At 43.1% G+C, this 18,494-nt stretch overlaps 1 protein-coding gene across 8 annotated transcripts in view; it reads right to left on the reverse strand.

Moving 5' to 3' along the window:
• Window positions 1–3,543: 3,543 nt before the first annotated feature.
• The window catches only part of IFT122 (intraflagellar transport 122), a 32,601-nt gene continuing 17,650 nt past the window's right edge, over window positions 3,544–18,494 (reverse strand). For 5 of the 8 annotated variants that reach the window (XM_075433209.1, XM_075433210.1, XM_075433207.1 and 2 more), the window contains 12 exons: window positions 15,566–15,732; window positions 14,544–14,715; window positions 13,322–13,424; window positions 11,673–11,813; window positions 10,477–10,574; window positions 9,442–9,542; window positions 8,118–8,283; window positions 7,039–7,150; window positions 6,460–6,621; window positions 5,537–5,616; window positions 4,733–4,897; window positions 3,544–4,001 (listed from right to left, as the gene is read on the reverse strand). In XM_075433209.1, coding sequence (XP_075289324.1) covers window positions 3,912–4,001; window positions 4,733–4,897; window positions 5,537–5,616; window positions 6,460–6,621; window positions 7,039–7,150; window positions 8,118–8,283; window positions 9,442–9,542; window positions 10,477–10,574; window positions 11,673–11,813; window positions 13,322–13,424; window positions 14,544–14,715; window positions 15,566–15,732 — 1,557 coding nt within the window. In that variant the 3' untranslated portion in view covers window positions 3,544–3,911. Of the gene's footprint in view, window positions 4,002–4,732; window positions 4,898–5,536; window positions 5,617–6,459; window positions 6,664–7,038; window positions 7,151–8,117; window positions 8,284–9,441; window positions 9,543–10,476; window positions 10,575–11,672; window positions 11,814–13,321; window positions 13,425–14,543; window positions 14,716–15,565; window positions 15,733–18,494 lie in introns of those variants that run through there. The other 3 variants (XM_075433208.1, XM_075433215.1, XM_075433211.1) reach the window with 2 other exon arrangements.

Consider the following 18,494-nt stretch of genomic DNA (forward strand, 5'->3'; position numbering starts at 1 on the left):
AAGCCAAGACCCAACTTCATCTGCTGGTTGCCAGACATCTTTGGTCTCCCTGAAACCTTGCAGAACCATCGAATTCCACAGGGCAAGCTGTCGCTGGAGCCTCCCATGTCCTCCGCGTCGCTCTGCCTCTCCACTCAATGCGCTCAGTTGTGCTTGAAACATTCTTTGTGCCAACCAGCAACTGAGATAGAATTTATCTTTTCGTAATTTTTCAGAGGCAACGGGACAACACGTACAGCAGAGTGAGCACAAAGCAGCCCACTGCAGGGAACCTCTCTTCTGGTGGGTCCTTACAGTTCACGTCATCACGATCAATCGTTTCAGCTCCAACGCTATTTTCCCCATCTCTTCTCTTTTTTCCCACCCCCTGTTGATCGCCTTTCTCCTCAGCACTCAGTAGTGTTCTGGCTGGCAGGTACGAGCTGGTTCCCCCGCAGAGGCTGGGCAAAGACCCTCTGCTCTGCCCCTGGCAGGGCACAGCGGCTGGGGGGGCCCCGGGCACCCCCTCCCCTTGCTGCTGTGGCTGCAGCTGGGGGGCTGAGCGGCATGCTCCTTGCAGCTGAGAGCAGAGGAGAGGGCAACAGGAGAGCCTCGTCCAGCACAGGAGCATGTGCCAGAGCCGCTGGAGTTCACGGCTGTGAGGTGGGCAGAAGCTCACGTCCTCTTGGCCTGAATAAACTTTCTTCAGTCCTGGCCTAGTTTTTACCAGTGTTCCCTGCGGGCTAGCTTAGCACATGCAAAAAGTTTAAAGCAAAAAAGCACAAAGCGCTGTACCTGCTATAAAGCAGAGCCCAGGCTGGGAAGCCTTCACCCCACGTGGGGAAGGTCTGAAGGAGCTGAAGCGCTGGCACCATGAACACAGGAGCCTGGCGGGCTGTAGCCAAAGGCCGGCCACCATCACTCCGGACAGTCCCAAAGGTCGGCCTTCACGCTAACGTGAAAATACCACGTCCTCACACACGCTCCGCTCCTCCCAAGTCCCTCTCAATTAACTTTTCGCAGGTGTTGCCAAGGCCGGCGCAGTGCCACCATCTAATTGCAAATGCAGCTTTTCGCACTTGTACCTGGGCGTACGAGAGGGATTAAAGGTTTATCTCCCCGATACACAAATATGCCACCTTAAGCTGTGCTGCAGTAAGCCACTGCTGAGGTTAGCAGCTGCTGCGCGGGGCTTAGGGCCTGGCGTGCGTCACCACGCGAGCACAGCCGCGGGACGGGCAAGCGGCGAGGGGGTAGGGGAGCAGCGCAAGCCAAAGCAAACTGCTGGTCAACCACTCACAACAGCGTCAGGCCAAAGAGCCGTGGTGGGCCGCCCGGGACGTCCAGGGACTCCTTATCATGAAGTGACCCGAGGGCCTCAACGGCACAGGGCATTCTGGAACCAGAACATCTTCACCACGTACGAGAGGTGTCCAGTATGGTTTTGCCCAGAAAAGCCCCATACGCTTTTCAAACCCAGGCTGCGTTCACAGAGTTGTTCAAAAAAAAAGAAAAAAGCTTCCTTGCTTGATCCATGTTGTCTCTGTGTCACGGCAAACCCCTTCTATTTATTTTTGTCATTTTTCATTCCCACTAGCTCTGCAAAGCCAGCTCAGCTCCAGGAGAACGAGCCGAATTCCATTCTGGCTCACATCTCCAACAGCATTGTTTATCCACGTCAGTCGCAAAGTCTTCACTGCAAACAGTGACAGATGAGTCAAAAAGCAGATGAGGCAATTAGAGCAGAATGCTTTTGAAGTGGCAAATTAAGCAAACTTGGTCAGGCACCACTGCGGGACTCAGCAGCCCCGCTGTGCCATCGCAGGGTGCCACTTCCAAGAGGAACCCCAGCAGAGATGGAGACATCCCCAGTTTCACGTGCAAAGTGCTGCCTGCATGGTAGCTGCTTTACCAGCACCCGACCACCTCAGCCAGTGGCTTCAGACAGCAGCGTGGAGCACCATTTCCCACTCCACACAAAGGGGGGCTGTGACAGACGGGAGGTCCTAACAACAATAGAACTCATGGTAACATGGGCACAATCTACACTGGATTGAAGTCAAGAGACCTACTGCTTCCCAGCTCAAACCCAGCCCAGCTCGTTGCCGGCGCAGCTCTCTCGCTGTCGGAGAACAACTCGGTGACTGTCCTCGGGGGCTCAGCTACCCGGGCGTACAGCAGCGAGCTGGGTCTGCTGGGATAGCTTTAGGGTCCCTCACAGCAGCCACGGGGTGCAGTGTTTTGGGTTTGTGTCTAGACCAGCGCTGAACACAAAACAGGGCTGTAGCCATAGCTGAGCAATGCTCGCACCACACCGAGGGGTTTTTTTTCCCCGCTCTGTTCCCCCCCAGCAACAGGCCAACGCTGGGCAAGAAGCGGGGAGTGGACAGTGCTGGGACAGCTGGCCAAAGGGGTATTCCACACCGGATGATGTCATGCTCAGAAATAAAAGCTCAGGGAAAGCAGGAAGCAGGGAGGATGTTGTGTTGGCAGTGTTTGCTTTCCCAAGTCCCCGCTACTCACGCTGAGGCCCAGCTCTCCGGGAAGCAGGCTGGACATCTGCCTGCCACAGGGAAGCAGCGAGCGAATTCCTTACTGCTGTGCTTGCACGCACAGCTTTGCCTCACCGATTAAACTGTCTTTATCTCAACCCATGAGCTTCTTTGCTTTTGCTCTCCTGATTTCCTCCACAGTCCTGGGGGGTGGGGGGTGAGTGAGCAAACTCCTGGGTGGGGGCTCAGCTGCTGCCTGGGACTGACCCACCACGTTTGGTCAAGCAGCTGCATCATGAAAATCCCCGCAGCCTCAGCAAGCAGGCAGGTCCCTCTCCTCTCCCCTCCACACATTGTTTGCCCACGACTGGACGGAATGCTGGGAGAATACTGCTCAGAAGCACTCCTTCAGCACGCTGCTCCGCCGGCCAGCACGACGGCCCAGGGACCTGCGCGGGCGCAGGCGGGCGTGCGTGCCCTCGCTCGGATCACAAACACCACAGGACCTGACAGGACGCCAGGAGTCGGGGGAACCATCCTGGGATCTCAGTACCACAGCAAGTTACGTCACTCACGACTTTCTCAGCAGACGATGGAGAACTCTCCTGTCTCGGGTACAGGGGAGGTGCTGCGGGAAACCACGGGCTGGCCATGAGCCCGCAGCTGCTTTGGTATTCCTGCCCGGCGCCCTGGCGTGTTTGTGAGCCTGCAAATCCTTTCAGTTTAGCCCATCAGGTCAATGGCGTTTCTTCCATTAGTAGTAAACAGGGTGCTGTTACTAGGATTACACAGTCAGCAGCGAGCAGCGGAGGTACTCCTGCCTGAGTAGCTTGGTTAACACGAAATGTTAATGTTCCACGCACAACCTGGCATTCTGCATTTCCACAAGGGTGAATTCTACACATTAAAGGCTTCGTCCCTCTCCTCTCAGTGTGGCTGTGAGAGATGGATAACTTTTAAGATTACACTTTAAGAGCTCTAAACTCTAATGCTGTTCTTGCCTAAATGAAAAAAAAAAAAAAAAAATCAAGCTCAGAAGCAGCAGCATTACAGCAAATCCTGAGACAAAGAGTAGTGAAAAATTCTCCCATTTATTTGAAGATTTGTCAATAATGGGCGCATATTAAGAAACAAATAACGTCCTAACACAAGTCAGAGTAAAACCAACTACTTTGAGGCTGAATTTGACCCTAGAAACATTCCTGTAAAAATCTGTGGCACTTCAACTGCTTGCCTGGGAAGCGTAGAGAACATTCACGAACAACAGACATTTTCATCTAAAAAAAATAGTTACATTTCTTCAACTCAGTCCCACTTACAAAATGTACAAAATGGAACAAGATGACTTAACTAAGTTGTGAGGAAAACTCCATGAAGCTAAGGGGTGTTTTGCCAAGCCAATAGGGACGTCTGTCAGTTGAGGTATAAGATTGTTTTTCTTCATTGGTTTGACTCGTCTATTCTCCGACGACAGAACGGACAACAGCTATGCTGGAGTACAAGAAGCTCATAGTCTTCTGTGTGAAACATCTGTTAATTAGGAACAGATATAGGCACAAGTTAGCCTGTGACTAGCTCAAAGAAAACGCAGACTGAGCTCAGCGGCTTCTCTCTGCACAGACATTCTGAAGCTGCCATTACAAGAGAACTGGTCATCTCACTTCCAATTGCTTGAGCGCGCCATAACCTGGAATAGAGCAGCAAGCATTTCACAGACCGCTGCCAATGCTGCTGAAGAGGCACGAACCAACCAACTACTTACTTTTGCAGAAGGAAGGACAAAAATTAGACAGTTTCTGTGTAAACAAATGTGACTGACTTCCAGTATTTCAAAAAGCCCTTCCTGAGAAGGGAAGGAGGGGGAGAGGGACTGAACCACAAGCTAACTTAATTACTGACTGATTTTCCCTGCTAGACCAGGCTGAAAGTCAGAGGGGCAGAGCAAACAGAAATAAATACAAATCAGCATTTGTTGTTCAGCCAAGGTTTGCTCGAGAGGCTCCGACTTGCTGTCAGTGCAACTTCTCAAATTCAGCTACCTCGAAGTTTTCAGAAGGCAGCTACTCCTCTGTGCATCACACAGCTTTTGTTTGTTTGTTTGTTTGTTTTTCATTGCCTTCTCTGTCTCTACGTCATTCAGGAATTTGTTGAATATGTTTTAAAGTATGAGGTTTCAGTGATCAGAATTGTTCCCGATATAGGGTTCTCAGTAGGGGTTTTTGGTTTTGTGGGTTTTTTAAACCTCTCCATGAAAACACTACCTGAAAACATGATGGACACATGGTAATGGAGGCATCTGGTAGCAGGGAACGGTAGTACTGCCACCGCAGCGGCTTTGGCCAGCGTTTAATGAGGACGTCCCTCCGGCTCATTGACTGGAGAACAGCACGATTCACAATCACTGGCACAAATTCCGAGCCCCCTTGCTGCAGGAGAGCAGGTTTAGAAAGAATTAGTTACCAACTGCAAAGCCCTTTGAGGATTAATAAGAACTTGTAAGAAGCAAACCAAAATTCAGTAGAAAAGCTAATACAGAATTGCCCTGCATCTAGTCCCACCAAACTTGCTGTCAGTTTTACCAACACCTTCAGCGACAGCAGCATCCAGCCACATCTCTAACTTGGTTTCAGCCAGCTTCCATTATTCACTTTAGCACAATTCCTTGTAAATAACACCCATGCCCAGAGTCTTTATTAAAACCTCACAGTAACGACTGTTTTATAGGCATACTGCCTAGATACAGTAACACCCGGTGGAACAGCCCTCTTGTATCATTGTATGATAACAAATTCCGGGAATGTTTACTTTAAGATCTTTGTTGGTTTGTGGTTTTTATTTTTATTTAGGAAAAAAAAAAAAAAAAAAGAGAGGAGTTAACTGGAAAATCCCTTTCCCTCTCAAGTTCCCTCCCTCTCTTCCAGTCCCCTGTTTCGTCTCTCTCTTGTGGCAGTCTGTATAACACATCCACACCACAAGAACAGCATGGATTACAAGTTAACATTTTCTATTCATTCCTGTTGGTAGCAAAGAAAGAAACAACTGGAAGACACAGGTAAGGCTTTTACCTCAAAGCTCAGTTTTGCTGTAAAGGGATCATCATCTTCAGTAGTATCTGTATTGTCATCAAGCCTCAAACTCTGTGCATCTAGATGCATGTCTTAAGGAAGAAAAAGACTTCCTACAGAATTAGCTACCCTCAAGCAGCTAGCACTCACAGAATAAATCAAAAACATACCAGCAGGATTGATATCCTTGTGGCTCCAGGGGGTCAGGGTATTCTCAAACTGCTGCGGTGCCTAGACTATTATGGAAAGTACTAGAGAAGGCCTTGCTGTGATTCACAGTGACCGGGGAAATTTATCATTGCAGCTGCTGCAGAATGGCAAAACTGACCACAACCAAGAATGACATCAGCTCTGCCTCCTTTCCCTCTCTGCCCCCTTCTGACACATGACAAAGAGGTTGCTTCATTTGCTTTTTATATTACATTTTTGAGCAGCTTTAGTCACAAGTTGTGTTTTCTTGTCCATTACTCTGCACCTAATATTATATGGACCCCACAGCAAGTGGAAGCTCTGGATGCCAAAGCATTACAAAACAGATTCCAACAGGAATGGTTATGAAGAAAGTCCATGCTGGTTTCCCTTGGCTAAGGGAAAGCAGCCTCTACAGCAATTTGTTATTGGAAGTGAATAACACACTTCAGATTCTCCCCATTCTTTACCGAAAGCACTTAGAACAGGTAAAGCATGGCATTCCATTGTTAAAAAGAACTATTTCACATGATTAGAAACAAATTGTCCCGATGAAAAAGCTTTATGAAAATATTAGGTTTAGTTAAAACATCACTTTTGTTGTTACACAAACTTGAAAAGGAAACACAATGCAATTGTACTCACGTCAGTCATATGAAAAAAAGAAAATTTTAAACCTGGAGGGAGGAAATAAAAATCGTTGCTTTTTTCCCCAATTTTAATCAAAAGGATACGGTCACTCGTCATCTCTTGCCATTTATTCTCTCTTTTATGCAGTCCTGGAGCTTCAAGATCAATGAGAGCTACAGCTTCTTCATCTGTGATGCCATCCTCCAGATAGAACTCAACCAGATGCAGTACCTCTAAAGCGGTGTGAAAAGCAAGGAGCATTTGACCTGCAGGAACTCAGAAAATGCCTTCTAGAAGATGCTGTGCCCCTGAAGAAACGAACACCCGCTGGCTTCTGTGATGGTGGTGTTCTGCCCACATGTTCTCATGAAGTAAGTGAAATAAAATTAAAATACACCCAAACTCCCTCAACTCCTGAAAGGATTGCATCTGTGTTAGTGAAACACACTGTACATTCAGTGTCTCATAATAAAGCAATGCTTTACTGCAGCTGCTATCTGGCAAGGAAATTCAACAATCCCTGGGACAAGAGGCAGCCACTTAGTCAAATCTAACAACATTAAAAGGAAAGATTTGTTTGTCCAAACATCATTGCAGAGAGTACAAACTAAGTACTAACCTAGTCTGTTCAGTTAACATTTATCTACTTGAAAAGCCCAACCCAGCCTGACATTCCAACGCACCATAGGAGGAAGCGGAGAAGACGAAAGGTTGTCTGCAGTTAATGCAGACGTTCCCCAAGTTATTTAGCAAAGGGTTGTTGGTAGAGCACCGGTAACACAAGGGCACAAGCTCCTGCAAAGACACAAACAATCGTGAACAGATCAGCACATCCTGAACTCTTTGTTTTCCATTAAAGATGGGCTCCTTAGGTTTACCCCGCTGATACGACATCAGCGCTCATCTGGAGAAATACTGCTGCGAAATCGGATCCTTTAACATCTGACAATGCTTTACCTTTTTAATAAACCAGCAAGTTTTCACATTAAAAAACAGCTGTCTTCACCATTCTAACAATTAAATTTTCACCTTGCCTTTGCAGTAACAGAAGCAGAATTCTGCATCAAACACCCAGTGACAAAAGAAGTTGAAGAGAAGGTTACCGAAGCAAAGTTTTTTGCTCTAAGATTTGGTCAAATTTAAGTTCTCCAATTAATTCATCTCTCTTCAAGAGCACAGTTATTTTAGGCAGTTCTTAAGACTGTTTCTATTATTTCAGGTGGCCAGGTGCATGTTCACTTGCACAATACAGTTTATTTTTAGTGAGTACTCCATAAGACATGGCTTTATAGAACACTGCAGAAAGTCAGACTTCAGTTAAAGAAGAAAAGGTCTTAAAATAAGACTTAAGGAAGGAAGGTCATTCGAGGGATAGGGGGAGGAGGGAAGGAGTGCTAGGAGTGGGACAAATGAAAGCGAGCTCCAGCTGGAGAGAGAGACAAAGACTGTGGAGTAATTGCATGCGGATCGGGGAGAAAAAGACTTGAAAGAACTAACAGGCAGAGAGGAAGGTAGATGCAAGGCAGGAGAGGGAGGATGGAAGCTGCCCGTAAAGAAAGCGCTGATTTTAATTTGTTCTCAAGAGCAAAAGGAAGTCTGACCTGAAGAATAACAATAAAAGGGCTGTGTTGCCAGCAGAAATATAATCATGTCACAGAGCTACGCATAATAAATTTCAGATTTTTTTTTTGTGCATACAGCAACTCAGATTCTTGGATTAGGCCACATATTAGCAATTAACATGAAACACACTACAACTTACTTCACTGTCATGGAATGGCTTGGATCGGACTGTCAGGCTGCCCAGCTCAATTGACTTCTGGAACCTCGCTGGGACCTGCAGTCCCTGTAATTTGTCATAAGCATGACGAGCCAGTTTATATGCACCAAGAGCTTTACTCTGTTTTGCCAGGGCAAATAACGTATTGCTGTAATTTAATTAAGGAATAAAAATACACATCGCATTTATGAAAAACTGCGGTACTCCTCCTAATCAGAGAAGTTGTGCAATGAAGCATATCCGGTACCAGTACTTTAAACAAGAGAAGTCTATTTACATAACTCCATTTAAAAACAAGTGTGAAAGAACTATCAAAATGCCTGTGGGCAATTATTAGCAACGTAAGGAATTGATCCTACATAAACATTGCTTTGGTTAAATATTCTGACTCCATTTACAGAAATTCAGTAACTTTAGGGTGAATGGATTTTCCCCCAGCCAAAAGAAAAAAAAAAAAAAATCTTACAACCCACGGACAGCAACTAAATACCCACGATCTTACTGGAAACAAAGCATACGCTCTGCGTCACTGACCAAGGGTTGTCTTTCCCTTTCATCAGAGTATAACAGTAACGGCTGTTTAGAGAGCTACTGATCACAAGGCATGTTATGAAAGACTTCATGAAAGATTACACATTTCTAGGTGAGGAATTTCTGAAAAGGAAAGCTAATGTTCCATCCAAAGCCATAAATGAAGTGAAAACAAGAAAATCGGGCCTCCCTGTGGCACCCAGTGACCCCTCTTGTTATCTTTCACAGCCAGGTGCGTTCCCAGAGGGTTCACACAGACCCTTTATGCAGGGCTCTCCAAAGACGCCATACGCACCGACAGAGCTGCGCGATGCTAGCCTGACAGACACGACACAGCTATTCCAGCCTCCTGTGAAGCAAAAGCTCCTGTTCCCCCCCCGCCCTCCTGTCTCAGTTCAGTCTCCTTGAAACAACACTGTCAAGATTCAGAGCCAACATCCTGTTGCAGTGACTGGATCCTAGAACTAGCTTCTCTGACAAAGGCGATACCCCAGACTGGGCAGGTGGTTCTGAGAATTACATGTTAGTTGATTTATACAGCTCTCCAAAACGATTTAAAAAAGGGGAAAAAAAGAGGTAGCGCGGTTAAACACACAATGGTTTGAAGATGCTGATTATTTCCTTAGGGACCAAAGTCAGTTTCCATTAACTATAACCAACAGCTGAAACTGAAGATACCCTACAGGAGATCTCTGCACTGTGGATCAACATCAATTATTCCTTTCATGTAACTCACAAGATAACTTCTGGATTTTGTACTGTATTGGAAGGATACACTTTTGAGATCCCCAAAGGAGTCTCCTTTGTTAAGCTGTGAAGCAGAAACCTGGAAATATTGAAGAGGGTTTCAGGCAAGTGGAAACTGAAAGGCTCCTCCTGCAGTATTAAAAACACAGACACATATTTCTAAGCTGGAAAATCAACAACTTCTATCACGAAGCGTCACAGCACTATGCATCTCCAGCACTGTTTCTTTCATACAGTTGCAAAAAGAAGAGGTGCTGACAGAATATAGCAAGTGGATTTTGCATGTCTTTATCACCAAAGCTCACACCTGCTACGTGTCGAAAAAGAGAGAAAGAGATCCACGTAGCTGAAACAGAATCTTTAACAGGCTATTTAAAACTGAGGGCAGGCTGGCCAGCAACAGTGTAGAGTCTCCACCACTGTGAGGTCTGGAGTAGCCTGACCAGCAAAGACTCCATAGCAGAGTCTTCTTTTGGGCACGGGCACAGATCAAGTGTTCTCAAATGCTTTACAAAAGATGTTGTCGCCAACATCGGTGGCAACATTACTGTAATTGCTGGAAGTAGCAGGAGCTCTTTGCTCATGACTGCTTATCATTTGTGGAGTAGTTTACACACACCACTACTGATATCCACACCACACTGTGGGAATCCCTAAGCTAGGGTGCCTTCTCCGGTTCAGTCTTGTTTTCCCACGATTAAGGAAAAGCCGACGGTAGCCTGTGTAGGACCAGAGGCTCGGGTCACTGCGGAACCAAACTGATACACCTAGCAAAAAAGGACTAGGGGTGGGAAGTCAGCCACTGTCGTATCTTCTACCCGCACTGAGACAAGCATAGATCTGCTAGAACTGCACTGCAGTTTTTAGGAACTAAGACAACAGAAGATCTTGTACAGTACAGCAGAAGGCAAAGAAATAAATAAAGTTACTATACAGTACCACTAATCTACACTCAGTATTTAATTGCCTGAAAAGTTATTAATTATTCCTAGCTATGCCTGGACTCCCTAAAGAAAAATGGTCAGGAAGCATAAATACGCAACTTCTGAAGCACATATCTTACAGTGTATCTTTGAATAAAGTGATAGACATGGTAAACTTCTGCCAAATGCTGGAAGCGATGAAACTTCTGCAACATTTCAGTCTTCTGTTGTTCATTCTCTGTGGGAGGCAAAGGCATTAGTGTAAGTCTCCAAGACGAGTCTGAGACTCAGCTGGACAAAAACAACGTATCATGATTGCAGCACCAGCACTTCCAAAAGAGGTATGTACCAGTTCAAGTGTGTCCCATCCACCTGTGCCAACTGCACATCATACAGTCTTGCCACTTTTCTGAGAAAATTTCTGGTCTAAACCAAGCATTGTAAAATGCAAAACAGTTGAGGCAATTGTTTTAACATAGCTAGAGGCCATAGCTTAGCTTAAAGTACAAAACAGTAGGTGTGCCTCACTGCAAACCTCATCCATAACTTCAGAGTTTACAAATAAAATTAGTTTTGAAACATTTGTTTCATAAATATCAAATACAGTACTAAGCCATTTGGAAAAGTTTGCATCTCTGTAAGAGAGATGCTCACCCTCTACCTGAGGGGTAACAGATCAGCACTATCAGCAATCAGCCGAACTAAAAAACCAAAACAAACTGCACCCTCTCCCTCCCCCCCAAACCCCAAAGGTAGTTACAGCACCAGGCAAAAGGCAGTATTATCAATCTTTTGTATTCATTATTACTAAATTACACGTATCAACTACTGCCTCCACCTCTCTCCCAGTGAAATACATTCAGAAGACAAGATGACAGCTAACAAACAATCAGTTTTACCTCTGCTGGCAGAAATAATCTGTAAAGTACCTCTCCAACCCATGCTCAAATACTAGGTGTATCTCACACTCCGAGATCATCTTGTTATTTACTAGTACACTAACCCTCCAATCACTTCTCTAGCTGAAGTGTGCTGTGGGAAGGTACATGAGGATACACCGGCCAGGAGGCACGATTCTGGTTGGGGTCAGATTTCAAAAGGAGACCCATGCATGCTGACGTTGCTGGTTTGCTTACTTGTTTTAAATAAGCACATGGGAAAACCAGAGGGACTACAAAAATAGCACAAGCCAGAGTTACGCACCGAATTAAAAAAATCCAACAAAAACAAAGCCACGCAACAGTGAAGTAATTGCAGCAATGCTATCACAATTCAGTCATTGTTTGTCTACATGCACAATAAGGTAACAAATACAAACTTCCTTTCAGTTACTTACCTTGGGCTATATCTAAACACTGCATGGAAAGCATCCAATAATAATAGGCTGCGTCGTTAAATCGGCTTTCAACCACAGCATTGTGTGTTAGCTGCTCCAGCACTCTCACAGCTTCACTTTGCCTGCCAGCCTCGTGAAATGCTACAAAGAAGGCCAAAACAAAGAGGATTTTACAGCGCGATTATATCAATTAACTGAAATTAATGTTTTTAAATTAAGAGCAGTCTATTCAGCCAAGATCAAATAGTCTATCCAGGGCAAGATAAAAAGGATTATACACTGGTATTTTTCTCCTTGAAAGCAGCGACACTAATGGAACACGAGAAGCATCTGCAGGTATTTTGTGCCTTTTGCACTGTCTCAGCAGCTCTTGAGCTCAGACATTTTGTATGATGCTGGTTGGTTTTTCTTAAATATAGAAAAGAGAAAAAATACTATGTTAATTAGATCTCTACACAAACAATGGTAATCTCTAAACACTGCAAATCACAACTTCATTCAAAACTACGACAAATTAATGTTTGAAGTTAGTGCTCTGGCTTGTAATGGTGAATGTTTTGAAAGAGTACAGCATTTACTATATCCTTCTGTTATTTATTAACAGCATTTCTTTACTTGATGCTCAGAAGCCAGTATAAAGTAAGATCTGGAATTTTCACTTGGTAAATGTGCATTTGGCAAACACAGTCTTCATGTAGGGTAATGAGGATAGGGGGGACCCAACCCCCAGAAACCCCAACCCCACAGCACAGCTGCCTCCTGACTTCAGCTAGCTCCGATACCACCAAGTCCTCACGCAGCTACACAACGATCTCTAGCCCACTCAGCAGCACAGAGCTTTGTGGAACAAACTGGGAGCAATATACCTGTATTCACAGAGTTCTAGCACAAACTACCAAACTGCCCTAAACCTAGGTTTGGTGCCAAAACACACAAACTAGTTTTGTGTGGAGACAGACCATGCCTGGCACGTTCCCTAGTAAGCACAGGCAGTTACACAGTTAGATCTGAGCTGGCTCTGGCACAGCAGATGCAGCAGTCACACGGAGCTGCACCTGAGGAAAGTAACTACACTGAGATCGTGCTGGCTCCACCTGGAGCTTGCTTCAACATCTCCTTCTCCCTGGAACAGTTTATGAACTAAATTTTGAAGCCTGTCCACATGATGGAAGGTTGACAGTTCTCTTTAAAGGTAATTTTATAAGCCTAACAAAATACATGAAAATTCTTAAAGAAACAGGAAAATTTACCTTGTACAAACCCAACATTACCTAAATATAAGGAAAAACAATGCTTTCCACACAGGTTTATAAGGTGGTCACCATATTTTAAATACTACTGTGATAAAAATATTAATAAAGGCAGCTCAGATTATATGCTTAATACTGTTGCCACATGCCACACTCATATCCGATGACATGGAAAATCTGGACCTGTCTTTAGATGCCATCATTTTTGATAGATCCATGACACTTTCTTATAAAATAAGGAGAATTCCAGCTACTTTAAGACTGGTATGAAAACATGGATTCTATCTGGTTTTGAATCCCACGGGTAAGAGACTCTCCAGGGCAGAGACTGCATATTCTGTACTGGAAAAGCACGGAGTAAATTCCGAGTGACCAGTCATCCATCGGTGACATTCTTACCTTTTTGAGCTTCTTCAAATCTATCACTCTCCGCTAGCCACTGAGCATAAGGGACATAGACATCATCTCTGAACTCAGGATGCTTTTCACTCAAAGCAAATGCCTGAGGTAAATAAAAAACTCATTTTTAGAATACTGCATGGTTTAAACAGTTAAAGGGTTTAGAATATTCCATGGGATCAATCCTTTAGCTCTAAGTAAATTCACAATAAAAATACATACACAGAATAGAGAGCATAATCCATATTTTCTCCAGTATGAAACTAATGTATTTTAAAATAAAAAGCAATCGACAACAAAAGAAAAGAAGCTAAGCATAGCAACAGTCTGGTTATTGAATCAGGGAAACCTGAAAGTGATTATCTAGGAAATTTAGTAGATTTCACAGCAAGAGACAAAAAATATTTTTATTTTTACTGAATATATCTTCTAAAGAAATTGAAGTAACATAATAAACACAGTTTAGATTCACTTTCTAAACTCTCTAGCTAGTCAATAAAGGACTAAGTCCACAATTGTACAAAGCACCCATATAACTGGGGGAGGGGGTTTGTCAATTCCAGCAGCACTTTGAAAACATTTCCTTAAGAAACTACACCTATCAAAAACTTAATGTGAAGAGACAAGAACAAAAGTGAAGTGGGTGGTACTGGCAGACCCCTGTTTTTGTGGAAAAAATCCAGTGTAGTCAGACTTTTACCTACCCAGAAGCATAAATCCAGTTATAGAAGGGGGTCCACACTAACACAGCACATATTCATCAGATCTAAATTAGATCCGTGGTATTCTCACTCAGGTGTGTCCAAATTATAAATAATACAGTTCAAAACAGAATTTCCCACTATATAATTACTATTTATTCTTTCTAATGGGCTAGAAACATCCCATGGATTACCATAGGAAGTGGGCAACTATAATTCAACAGGCAAAAAAGGTGCTTAGAAATGAGACCAAGAAATATTTAACCAGGAAACTAAAAAAAACCAAAAAACCAAACAAACAGACTCAAAAAAACCCACCACAAACGCCAAAGCCACTACCAAACCAACACTAAGCATAAAAAATTAACTTCAATACTCTGAATGACATTCTGCAGAAGCCAACCTTCCTGCCTCTCCCTTCACTACGGCGGTGGGGGAGCAGGGCGTTTGTCTCCCTTTCTCGCAACCAGAGACAATTCAGAAGCAGCGGTTTTGAACACAGACAGCAAGGGCACACTTACTTCTTCCCAGCGATGAGTCTCCACATGGAGGTGGACCAGTGCTTTCAGGTCACCAACCTTCATGTAGGTTTCTGCTGCATAGCCAGGGTTATCAAGTTTCTTAAAATAGAAGGCACATTTTGACAAAGGCTCACGCTCAGCTTTATCCAGTTTTCGAGCAATTTCAATTAACCTAGACGCAGTAAAAAGAAGCCAGATATTTCAGATTCTGCCCTGTTGTTTTGCCTTTTGTTTAATTACTGTAATAACTTCACTTTTAATCAATTATTATTTACTAAATATCACACTAGTATTACTATGCAACACTTTTAAACAGTCTTCACTAAACATTCCAAATTCTTTTTTTTCCTTTCACAAACCCAAAACCCATTCGTTCAATCTTTGCTCATGTGTACAACTCCGTATCTCAGACTCTTTGTACAGCCATGAGGCTGGAGGGAGGGAGCAGGTCCTACACGGCCTAGTGACATGGGACACACGGCCTCAACCCTGACCTAAACAAGGCTCCTGAACAACCTCTACCTCTCTGCCACACAGCAAAACTGAGGCAAGGGAAGGCCGAGTGACCTGCCCAAGATCTTAATTCGGCAAACGACCCAAAGCGTCACCAATTGCAAATCGAGGAGAATTTGACCAGTGACAGGAGTAGCCCCAGAATCCCTAGGGATTCTGTGCTCCAGTTGTTTTCTCTACCCACTAGATGATTATCCTTAGCAGCGTACAACAGCAGAAACGGGCTATCACAGATAAGCACTGCTGTGATGAAACGCTTAAGGCATGCATACTTTAGAAGACAGTCTCATACTACAGATGAACCATCTGTAGTCTTTACTGTTGTAACGAATTTGTTTTCATGACATATTTATGTCCCTACTCACCAAAATATGACATTTTTAAAACATTAATTCTAGATGCGCTTCAGATACTCAATTTGATATAAACAAAGGCACATAATGCAGAATTCATAACTACTCATTTGAGTTTTTATTATATATCATCTCTGAGATGGAACTCAAACCTACATATCAACCCAGCCATGGTCCCCACTGATTTCTATGGCCTTCATGTGCTCGCCTGCAGAGAGGTACATCTCCACTGCTGCTTTTGGTTCATTGATATTCTTTGCCCAATCTGCTTGTTTTTTTATTAGCATCTTTGTGTCTTTGGGGTCTCCAGATCCCAGAAAGTCCTGAAATAGCGAAATACAAAAGCTGCATTACTGTCTGGTCACAAACATTGTTACAGTCCAAACTCTAAAATACATACCCGCCTGGACAAGGTCCTGTGCAGCCTGCTGTAGGTGACCCTGCTTCGGCAGGCGGTTGGACTAGATGACCCACAGAGGTCCCTTCCAACCCCTACTATTCTGTGATTCTGTGACTTTTTCAATTAATATCGTTATGCTTCCTAAGAAAAGAAATACTGCAAACAGAGCAACACAAACTGATCAAGCCTTCAGTAACTAATCATCAAGGTCCAGCGTCTGGCAGGAAACAATGGCAAGCCTTCTATTTAGATAGTCTTCAATTAATAAAAAGAACAAAGCAGGAGATCCTGGGAGGGCCAGGAGAACGATGATGCAGATGCTTCAGAGGTAATAAACACGTTCCCACTTAGCTTCTTGGAAAACTTGCTCTCTGTTGAGCCTGTTTAAGTGGATACAAATTACGATTTCTGCATGCTTTTCAGGAACATGCCTTTCCAAAACAAAAAAGTGCTAAACTCAAAAACCGTAACAGATCAATCCTAAATTGCAGATTTTCTTTTGCGAGCCAAGAAGGTACGGTTTCATTTTCAAAGATGACATAACCCCACTCATGCTTAGTTAACAATATAATATAATAATAACAATACAACTTAGTCATATGTTAGCATCAGGATACCCCGCCACAAATCAATTAAAGGCTGAAATTTCATTTTCTGCAAAGACACTTGATAATTATATTACAATATACCAAAGAAGTTATTTTATAAGGACAGAATGACAGCTGCTCTAAAGCAAGAGTGACTCTGAACTACAGGTTGGACTTCTGCAAGGAATGCAAACATCAAGCCTGGATGCTGTGATGATGACCATTTTGGAAATGTTTCTAATCATTTGTTCAGCTGCTTCTGCCAATACCAAAGCCCTGGCACCACATTGTTCACATCTGTTGATATCATGTGCCAGGAAAAAAAAAAAAGGAAAAAAAAAAAAAAAGATAAATTAAGGGCAATTTTGTCTGTTAACAGAACAGGCTACTGTCTATTAAAACAGCTTCTATCAAATGAAAAATTAGAACAAAGAAATGGGAAGGTGAGGAAAAAAGTGGAAAGCTACCTTATCCTCTTTCTGCTAAATTCTGATTCAGGTTTAAAAAAAACAAAACAACAAAAAGGAAAAAACAAACAAACACAAAAAGCACCCACACAACAGATCTGTTCCACTACCACAACTCACTAGTTTCACTGCTACAGCCAGTCGACAGGTACAGAATGATACCCCATCCCTACACCAGCTCGTAAATGAGCTCCATGTAGAATTTTGCTCTATCATTATCTACTGCAGCACAGCCCTGATTCAAGTGAATAACTGTAAAGATGTCATGATAATCTTTGAATATGAAAAACTGAAGCGAAAGCATCAAGTTGAACAGTATCTTTGACACAGCTTATTTTCCAGCTTAGGTCACCAAAATAAGTCCAAAATCAAAAGCACAGCTTCTTCCAGTATACAGAGTTTTTTGCGAGTTCTCAGTAATTTGTGATCTGGTACTGCGATAACAAGCCTACGATCAGATACCAAGGGACTTCCTGACCTCTGCCTCCAGTCTGGACTCTCCAGCCAGAGCGAATCAAAGTCAAGCACAAGCAATCAGATTCTGTACAGGTCCCTTTGTGGAATTCTGGCAGCATTAAAAAAACAACAACAACAAAAACAACACAAAACCACCTCCCCATATATCTTTCTTTGGAAAAATAATGGGCAAACAAGAGGGTTTTACATATTCTTCCGTGTATTGTGCACTCCCTGCACAAGAAGCTTCCTTCATACGCTATGAAATACCTTTAATTTCCTCTGCATGGAGTTACTCTCAAGGATAGAAGACACAAGACCTCTTGCTCTCTGCTAGTTAAATATAGACATGACTAAGGCCAAGAATTAAAAGATTCTTATGAAGACTTATGGGAAAATTTTCATCTATGAATTACATTTATGTTCAAGAGGAGCCAAAACACAGAAGCTAACAAAGACGCATCAGCCAAAAATAGCGGAAGTCAGACTTACATCAGCAAAGCCCCAAAGTATTTATATTAAGCTCTTGGAAGAAAAAGATCTCTCTGTAGCACAGTTTGCGGAATCTATGCTAAAACAGTTTATATGCATGTCATGGTAAAGTCTTTGTCCTGTAATGGGCAGAATAAGGCTCTGATGAGTGATGAATGACACTAAACAGTACACACATTCTCAGGGATTTTGATAAGAAAACACCACAGAAGGCTTAAAAGCCAAGTAATGCTTTGTTATCAACACATAAAAACATCACTTTTTAAAACCATATGCAATTATTTCTACATGGAAACAGTTTAAAAAAAGAAATCCAAGACACATTGAATCTTTGGAAGCAAGTTCTCTACTAAAAAAAACCCCATACTATGTTAGTATATTACACGCTTTATGAAATACATTAATATAGAACTAACATATTTAAGTTCAAACTCTGAAAGAAAAATATTTTTATTACAATGCGGTACTGAATTAAATGCATGATGCACTCGCTCCCATGTTGCATGTGTACTACCTTATTATCTTTGGAAGACAAAAAAAAGGCACTTGAATCAGATAATGGGGAAGAAACAGTCATAAACCCAAGATTTTTAGTTTTTGAAAGAAGGAAAATTACTATGGATAATGCTGTAATCACAATGAAAGAGTCACCTTCGGTAGTGTAAAAAAAAAAAAAATCCACT

The sequence above is a fragment of the Opisthocomus hoazin genome, chromosome 11 (genome assembly GCF_030867145.1).
Source record: "Opisthocomus hoazin isolate bOpiHoa1 chromosome 11, bOpiHoa1.hap1, whole genome shotgun sequence".
NCBI classification, from domain to species: domain Eukaryota; kingdom Metazoa; phylum Chordata; class Aves; order Opisthocomiformes; family Opisthocomidae; genus Opisthocomus; species Opisthocomus hoazin.